The following is a 9,625-nucleotide window of genomic DNA, read 5'->3' on the forward strand; positions in this document are numbered from 1 at the left end:
AGATATAAGATTGAGTTACTGGAGTGTCATCAGGAGCAGAGAAGGTTTTCTGACTGCAAAGCAGGTGTTTGGCTGTTGCCAAGTTCTTCTGACAATTTCTATGTATGAGTGATATTACATTGTGTACTGATTACCAATTTCAATCAATTGACCATTAGCTACAACCCCCCCTACTACCTACAGTAGTTACATAGCGTAACTTCCAAAGCCAAGAAACAGATGCTTAACAAACTACATTAGCTTTGGGGGTTTTCAGGTTACAATAAAAATGGCCCCTTGCAACTAGCACAGACAGCGTGTAGTAAGATATTTCCCTACTGTGTGGAAGCTGGTCCTGGATGCTGGTAGAGTTTGGAGGAGCATTAGCAGTGTTAGCAATATTGACAGTTAAAACACACTGTTAAAAAATACAATGTGAATACTATTTTGCTGTTCAAAACGTATCATGAAACTTGCGTTTGCAACAGATCTTATTTTCTGCAATAATCTAAAATCCAGTGGAAAGATCACATTGTCTTTTTGTCAAGGGAAGGAGTGCGATGCCAACTTCTGGGGTTGACCTCCAATAATACGTCATCCCTGCACCACTCTATTGTGATACAATCTAAGCCCGAACACTATTTAGCGATCCAATCAAATGCAAAGGATTTGATCTAAATCCCTCATGTAACTGTACACCGCTCAAATATGCCGTTTCACTGGGGAGTACATCATCGACGCATGAAGACATGCTAACTTCCATTTCGCTGGGACTTTTAAGTCTTTTGGCTTGTTTATCTTGTGTGTAGCTAACAAGTTCATATTTAAGATCCCTTTAACAAGATTGTCATATTAAAATGAGTCACCAGGAAATGCCAAAAATGAGGTTAGGGGCATTTTCGACTAGCTCGTGGAGCTAACGTTAGGTCATTGTTAGCTGCAGCTTACAAAACCTGCCATTGAGTTTCGGCAACGATGTCAGCTGCTGGCAGGAGATGAGAACAAAAAGTGTAACATTTGCCACTGTTATGAACCTCATTATATGCCTTTGCGAGAACAGAAATGTTTGGTAGGCTTCGCAGGCGGCTTGACGAGTGGTCAATTACTATCCAGCTAGCTACACACAAAAAACATCTCCATAAATAGATGTGCACTTCCAGCTACATTCTGCAGTACGACATGGTTCAATTCAATTTGGCAAATCAATCAACCTCATCTCCATAGAATTCACAAATGTTAGACAGCAATCGGTGAGAATGGAAAAAGAAAAAGCAAGAATATATGGGTGGTAATATAGCAGAAGCTCAATATGTATCTCTCACAGAAACCAAAGGGGCCAGAGAGTTTAAACTGCATCACGGGACCACTGATTCATTATATGAGGAAAAAGTTGGCTTATATTCTTTTCATGTGGTTTTATTTTTCAACTTTATATTTACGTTGGTTGCGACATACAGCACAGACAGCTTATAATTGCAGTGTTTTGTCTGCAAAGGTATTTAATATAATCCTTTAATATAATACAAAGGTTCTGTGTCTGTAAGAGTCAAAAAAAACTTCCATTTAAGGAAATCTGAAAAGGTGCACCCAAAAAAAGGGCCAATCATAACCACAAAGTGAGCAGACCTACAATACTGCTGCAGATGCTGTTTATTATTTGGCTTTCTGGAGCCTGAATTCAACAGAAACAGTTTATAAATCCAGCAACAGGATGACAATGAACTGAATGGTAGCTTTTGGGGTTAAGCCCCTCATGGCTTGACAAAGAAAAAGTCAAACCTGATAAACTGAATACTATTACTATAGAGTCTCTCATTCTGTTGAGTTCCATGGCTCTGTATTCACACTCGGGACTTGGGAATGAGGACTTAGGACTTGTAAAACTGTAGAATTTATTCTCAAGTGGGATGAACAGTGTCCTGATGCAAGTTTTCATGACAGGAAAATTGTTTTCATGTGTAGTTAGAAGAATTAAATGCTTGAACAGCATGGTTCACGAGTCTTTTTTCCTTGTTATAGAGTCGACCTGCAGACACCCTTACTGACACACACACGTGTACACACACACACACACACTGGTTGGCAGCATACCAGATGACTTCACAGTGTTCCATGTATCTGCGTCACCGTGGTGAAAGAGAGTGGATGTATAAAGAAAGACAGACGTTAAATGTTTGGTTCTGCTCAGTGTCTTCACGTCTCGTCTTTAGACAGCCGGGACGACGTGGCAATGTAATCTATAAAAATCATAAAATAGGGAGGCATCATAAATTCTGGCTGACCCCTCAGTTTTGGGTTTAATAGTCCATTATTTGCGAAGGGGCCTCATGACATCATGTGTTGGCTTCATGAAGGCATGGTGAGCATTCCTTTATAACGAGCTGTTCTGAAGTCAGTGATGAGCACTGTGTGTCAGAGTTGCTGTCAATGTTAACTCGATGTTAAGGAAGACCGAATATTCAGCAAGCCGGTTTGCCCCATCGCAATGTCAGTCACTTTGTGTCTCTTCTTTGTCTGACAATCATGTCGGTCAACAGTGTGCTGATTATGCAGTATTCATGTTCTATCCATGTTCTCTCATAATTCTGTTAGTTTAAAGATATAACGTTTGTTTGTTTTTTCTAAATGTTAGTGAAAATCTTGCATGGAGGTTGTGATTTGGCCACAAACACATTCAGGAAGATTTACAATGAGGTCAAAAATATTAACGAGACAGCTAAATACAGTTGTAATATTAAAGGGCACATTTTGTGATAGCCTCACAGTATTTAATTGATTGTCCCCTAAACTTCTCCTGAAGTCACCACCAAAAAGTTTTCAATTTAGTGTATTTACAAGCAGTGAAGACATTAATGTGCAGCAGAGTACAGTGGAAAGTGTTCTCAGCTACTGACATTGAAATATTAAGGAAACCAATAACATACAGTATTTTATAAATAACATTTTAGGAATTGTTTAGGAAACAAAACATCATTTTGAATAACCTCGAGGGTGGTACGAGTCGGAGGCCTAATATTCTCACAATTTCCTCTAACACACCAAAAAGTAATGAGCAATCTAGAAACAGCCTCTCATTTCTCAACGCTGCTGATGTCTCATCATAACAAATTAAAAACTGCTGCCATCTTTACAGGAGTGTTGCAAATTTTACATCTGCTTCTTCCAGACCGTATATCATGGAAATGCCCTAAAAAATGCATTATGCCAGAACAAAACACTCGTGTGTCCACATAATAAATATGAACAAACACTATTTAACTCAGCAGTGCCTGAAAGAGAGTTGCAAAGCCTGAATAAATCAACCTCAGACAAATATATCCAATGTTGCTGCATCATTACATCAATTTGAAATATTCTAAATTGTGCAGTTTTATCCACACATTTTTCCTAAATCAAGCATGTCTGCTATCTTTGGAAACTGTGGGATCTCCACTGGAATTTAAAATAACAACAATAACGTGTTTGTTTAGACCACGCTCAGCCGGGAGAGTTTGTAGAAGGACCCAGTGTTGGGCACAGCAGAGGTCAAGAGGTTAAAAAAGCAGCTGGAGAAGAAGAAGGTACACACACACGCACACGCACACACACACACACACACACACACACACACACACACACACACAGGCCTATTTACATGAGCAAGGCTGCTCATCTCCACTAGAAGTGTTCTACATCTGTAACAGGATCCCCAGGAAGAATCATTCTCAAAAATGTCTGCTTCCTTTAGAAAGAAAAAACGGACTCCCAGTCATCATGATGCAGCGACGTACAGTTTCCACATTGCAAAGTACAGCCTTGCAGCGTGTTACATCTCTTCAAAAGCACCCAAACACTGCAGTTGTTCTGGTTATTTCAAATTAAAAGTGATTACTACAGAGCGAGAGAAAAGTAAAAACAAACGACAACAACTTTCTTCACGATGCAAATGTCATCTAATAGACTGCGTATGTAACAAAGCAGCAGCGCCAGGTGTCAGCATGTGGCTGTTGCTAGCAGACTATATTTAGCTAAGTCTCCTGATGTCGACCGTCGTGTTACAGCATGTACTGTAGTAAAGGCTATCAGTGTGTCGCCTCATGATTCATTAGGCTGCCATCTGCTAGCATGACGGAGGGGTCCGGGGCTCGCCTGATTTGGGGATTTGGTGGATGACGGACTTGCATGCACACATGTAAACAACCACACACAGACAAAGAAGGCCAGGACATACGCACATGGGAAGTCAATAATGGATGCATGTGCATTGACGTGGACACACACTCATAGACACACATTAAATGGACATTCAGATGCACTCAGGTCTGTGCGCACAACCAGATGGCAGGTGGCCACTTCTTCAGCAGGGAAGTAGTGTTTGTAGGAAAAAATAAGGGCCGTGAAATGCAGCAAGCCACGTCACCACTTACTTCTGAAGAAATGCAACCCAGTGTGTACGTGATGACCCAGTGTGTACGTGATGACCCAGTGTGTACGTGATGACCCAGTGTGTAGGCTACGGTAGATATGTGTGCATGTTTGGGTTTTTTTTTTTGCATGGGTAATGTAAATGTAATAGTAGGTGTATGTAAGACTAGCTGTACACGCAGTAATGTAGTGTTCGGCAGATCTAAAAAAATAGAAAGAAAAACAATGAATTCTCCGTTATGGCATCGTGTGATACTGAATTACTGATCATTGAGTTTGCCACAGGCCAAAAGGCACTTAATGTATCGAAGAAGACACATTTAAGTACCAAACTGAAAATAATTATTGAAAATAAACTTAACAATTCAATTTTGAAAATGTCATAATTATTGGAGGTGAGCTCAGTGTATTAATACTAATTTAAAAGGGTTATTCTGCTTTTCATAAAATCAATGTGCCACGTCTGTGATTAAAAGTGATTTGTATCTGAAGTTCGGTTGTGATGACATACATCTGCTGTATACTGTTGCCTGCCGATGTACAAACAACTCGAGTTAAATGCTACCAACCAGTAAAGCAGCTAGCTGTCAAGTCAAATCAATTGTATTTACAAAGCCCATCAACATACAACAAGCTCTATACTGAAAGCAGAATGAATAGATGTGCAATAGATGTCATATATACAGAGTAATCTGTATCAGTATGATGAAAAACAATGACAATATTTAGTGAATTAAGTACAAAATATATTAAATAATTATCAAGTGTACCGAAGAATTTTATAGTGTCAAAGTCAATCTGAAGCCTTTAAAAGAACAAAGGGAAATGACTAATAATTCCTCCCCACATTAATGTAAAAGCACAACCTAACATCTTGATTAAGTTGCTTCAAAGACAACCCTTTACATTACCTTAACTCTCCACAGCACTATGGAAGTTTAATCAGTGATACGCGCCTCTTTCCACTAGTCTCAAAATAGAATTATAATCCATCGATGGTTTTTGTTACTATATGAAACAACTGCTTGGTCTGTAGGAGGTCGTTGCTCTCAAACAGTCTCTGAGCATAACTTAGTCGGTTTCCCCCTCTAGTGGTCACACTGAACAGTGATCCTGATGCTGCTGTAGTACAAAGACAACAATCAGCAGAGACGTCTGACACCAATGAGAAGATTATTCTGAAATACATTTTAGATATTAACAGAGTGAAACAAAGCTACACATTTTGATGTATTATTTGTTTAGGCGTTTAACACATTTTGCTGTTTCTGATCAGACTTTCTAGTATTGAGCATTTTTTAACCAAATTATTTCTTATAATTCAATGTCCGAGTCTACAACCCTAATTCTGCTGAGACTAATGACTGAAGTAGTAGCACATCTGATCTCTTAGGGACATAGCACTGTTGGGAAAAAACATCAAAAATGACATTTCATTTGAAGTAATAATAATTTACTCTATTTATTCTCTTACAGAGCTACAGTAGAGTTACTAGTTTTGCATTTCAGCAGTGGTAGTGTTGTACCCAGCTGCTGCAGTTGCTGCCAGCCTCAGGAATCGATGAGGCTCTGGAGGCGATTGGGGAAATCAGTCATGCTGAAAATATGGAGTACAGCAGTGACGCACACAGCAGCCAGCTGGCCGCAGCCACACAGGCTCTATTGACTAATCTGGCTGTGTGTTTGAGGAGGGGGGCTGGCAGCTATATTGGGACCTCTGACATTGACACTGTACCCTTTGGTTGAATGGCCTCGCTTGACACTTTTTTTTTGTTTTCCTCATTATTCTTTCAGTCACAATTTTCTTTCTACCTCTCAGAAGTATCTTTTTATTCTCCGTTTCGCCCTCTAACCCCCCTGTCTCTGCGTCTGACCCTCTCCTTCCTGTCATTATCTCTCTGCCGAGAGCAGCACTATCTCGACCCACATCCCCTTCACCACCCTCTCGCCCGTGCCTTTACCCTCTTTGTTTAAATTATCTTTTTTCCCCACTTGGTCGGCCGTTGCATCCGTCACGCTTGCTCTCACCTCACTCCGTCTCTTCCCATCATTTCTACTTAAGATAAATTGCACCTTCTCAAACTGTTCCGAGCTGAGTGGACGCAGCACCGGCTATCTTCTCATGGAACTGATACAAGAGCTATTCCAGCTAAATGTAGCGACACTGTGTTGTTTAAATGTACCGCACTGCCAGTGAAGCCATAAAAAACATTGTTGACAATGTTACTAGGAGTTGGAGAGAGTGTGCGTGCGTGCGTGCGTGCGTGGTAGTCGGAGGATGAATAGTGCCCTGGTACTGTTAGTACAAGTGAGGATAAGAGCTGTCTCTATTGTGATGGACACATCTTGATTACAAAAGACTGCTTTGTCTCAGTTGCACAAGGGCAGAGAAAATGATTAAAGTGATGATTGAATAAAGATTTTGAATAATAATTTCTACGTTAGCTAATCTGAGAACCACGACAGCTGTAAACACACACACCAATGGTATCACCTCCATCACCATACATCATTGCTGAAGATAAAATAAAAAAGTTTTGAACTTTGCTTTGATGAGAAGCTCCCAACAGGGACTTTTGTTGGGGGGAGGGGGAGGGGGAGGGTCATCATGAAGCTGGATGTACAAATCAGGTAAAGAGGATAGAGGCTTGTTCTGTTCCCGTCTGCACTGAAATCTCCTGCTTTGATCTCCTCATATGATCCACACAGGCTCACGGCTGGAGGAGTTCAGATGACACTTGTGGAGCACATGCCTTATGCCCAGAGTTCAGAAAAGTACCACACATTGCACTAAATTAAATCCCACAGCAGCTCTGAAATGTTTCTTTTTTTTTCTCTCAGTGCAAGGAAGAAGAGAGTGATTCTTTATGGAGCTGTGCAGCGTTTAAAGCTTATTTTAATGTTGCATCTCTGATTGTGAGTTACCCTTCACAATGCATAGGATCCCTGTGTGTGTGTATTTATTTGCTGTGTCTGCCTATATGTGTATTCTTGTATTTCATGTATCAAGTCTCTGTTTTTAGTCTCTGTAAACTTACATAATAACGAGTCCTGCAGGGCTCTCATGACAGCTGTAGTAGAGTTGGTGATTACACAGTTTTATCAAGTTACAACTTCAATTAGAGTAATTAGTCCCATCAGTGTGTCGACAAGAGACCATGTAACTGTGATTTAACTCTGAAGCGAGTTAATTTGACAGGTTATTTTTGAGTCCTCTCTGTTTCCTAAAAGACCAGATAGAAAACAGAGATAAAAATCTGCTGAATCTGCCGCTCTCATGGATAATTTTCCACAGTGCACCAATATTTCTGCAGTCCTCTTATGCAACGCCAAAGTCCTGGACCACATGATAGTCATAACGTGCCTGACATGAACTCCTCGGCTTGGCTCGAGCCCATGGACCACAAGGAGGGCCATCAGTGGATAGAGCCATCGATCCAACACGGCATCCCATCCCGAGGCCTGCACGGCCAACTACAGCACCCAGCACACCAACAGCAACACCCACCGGCTTCACCCTCAGCACACATTGGATCATTGGGCAGATGCTTTGTTTTTTGGCAACAGACAGGGTTAAAGTTAAACACCATATAGGTGCAGCCTCACCACTAGATAAGTATTAAAGCAAACAAAACCACTGCTTCTATCTGTGATAGAGAGAGATTCATTTCCATCTTCAAATGTTTCCATCTTCAACAACTTTTTATATTCAGAGCAATCTAAATGGTACTCTAAGACTGGGGCCTGAAACATCACGGCTACACAACGGAATAAAACACATAAAACCACCCGATAAACACCAACACAGCTATAAAACACAGGGACAGAGTAGCAGTGTCAAACAACTCCCCATCAGTTGGTTATATTTCTGATTATAGGTACTTTCTAGATAAAGAAACAAGCTTTCCAATTCCTATTGAATACCTGCAAATGTGTCATGATGTGTCAGTCACTGTAATCACACTCATAAAACTCTCAACACACAACTGGATACATACCCAATGCACGAGTGCCTGCGTGTGGAGAAGTTGCCGTGCATTTTCCTTGAAAAGCGGGAGTCTTTGTTCATCATTTTATTGGCAGTTCAAAAACAGTTGGGTTGAGTTCAGAGCGGCATCAAAACAGCAGTTTTGGGAGGCGAGAGGTAAACAAAGTGAACTTTTGCAGAGCGACCAAAACCCCCATGCTGTCAGGAACTGGAAAGGAGAGCTGTCTGAATTCCTTTTTGTTGTCTGTTGTCACAAACTAGGGAAGACAGGTCCCTCTAACATGACAGTGCAGAAAAACAGGTCCAAGAATGACAAAATGTAAAGTAACACCAACATGCAAAACACAAGAGTCTCATCAGCTGCACCTGGTAGGAGCGAGACTAAAAGTAAAAGTCAGACCTGCTGAGTATTCTCTCTATTCATAAGATACAAATTATTAGCTAGAAGCGATTCCCTTCCAGCTCAGTGCACCAAACTGAAAAAAATCAATTGGCAGTTCAGCTTTTGGTCCCGGCTTTAAGGATATGTCCAGGAAAAATAAAAAAGGTTCAGCCCAGCGTGTGCGTGTGTATGAACAGCCTAAAAAGGCAAAGAGTCTTGGCTGTTAGGAACCAGTTAGCGTATCATCTCACTGACAGTGATAATACGGGGCCGAATCACATCAAGTGAAATTGAGGATGGTGTTAGCTGTCAGTGCTCATCTGGGACTACTTCCTCACTCGATCTCCTTTCAGCTCACCGCAGATTAGCCAAGATAAACACTTATCTTGAGCGTTTCTTTCCCCCCGTACTCCTAAACGGGAAACAGAACACTTCAATTCTTCCAAAGCTGCAAACCAAATTCTTCCACAATGGCCCCCGGGTATCTTCTGTCTTTAAAAATCAGGTCCAGCAAAGTTGACACAAAGCTGTCCATTTGAACATAGGAGGTTGCCTCTGTGATGCTGCACTACCAACACATGGAGCAGAGTTATTCTTGGTGGGAGAAAACAAAGAGAGCTGGAAAGAGTGTTACAATCCCATCAGATGCTCCCCGGAGTGGGCCGTCCCATGTAGTCCCTGTCAGTGGGACATAACGGACTTCTGCTTTCTCTTCTCTTCTCTCCTGAGAGTGGTGGGACCAAACTCGGGCTTAAAACAACAAACAACAATCTATCTCCCCCGAGAGTGAGAGAGTGAGAGAGAGATAGAGAGAGAGAGATAGATAGAGAGAGAGAGAGAGAGAGAGAGAGAGAGAGAGAGAGAGAGAGAGA

At 41.2% G+C, this 9,625-nt stretch overlaps 1 protein-coding gene across 4 annotated transcripts in view; it reads right to left on the bottom strand.

Annotated features, from left to right (window-relative positions):
* Positions 1 to 9,625, bottom strand: part of pde4ca (phosphodiesterase 4C, cAMP-specific a) — a 49,098-nt gene that overhangs the window by 26,436 nt on the left and 13,037 nt on the right. Inside the window, exon 1 of one of the 4 annotated variants that reach the window (XM_031854645.1) lies at positions 8,382 to 9,550. The exons of the other annotated variants lie outside the window; for them this stretch is intronic. Within the exon in view, the coding sequence (XP_031710505.1) occupies positions 8,382 to 8,455 (74 nt within the window). The 5' untranslated portion in view covers positions 8,456 to 9,550. Of the gene's footprint in view, positions 1 to 8,381; positions 9,551 to 9,625 lie in introns of those variants that run through there. 4 annotated transcript variants of the gene reach the window in all.

The sequence above is a fragment of the Anarrhichthys ocellatus genome, unplaced genomic scaffold (assembly GCF_004355925.1).
Source record: "Anarrhichthys ocellatus isolate YVR2014 unplaced genomic scaffold, GSC_Weel_1.0 scaffold15, whole genome shotgun sequence".
Classification (NCBI taxonomy): domain Eukaryota; kingdom Metazoa; phylum Chordata; class Actinopteri; order Perciformes; family Anarhichadidae; genus Anarrhichthys; species Anarrhichthys ocellatus.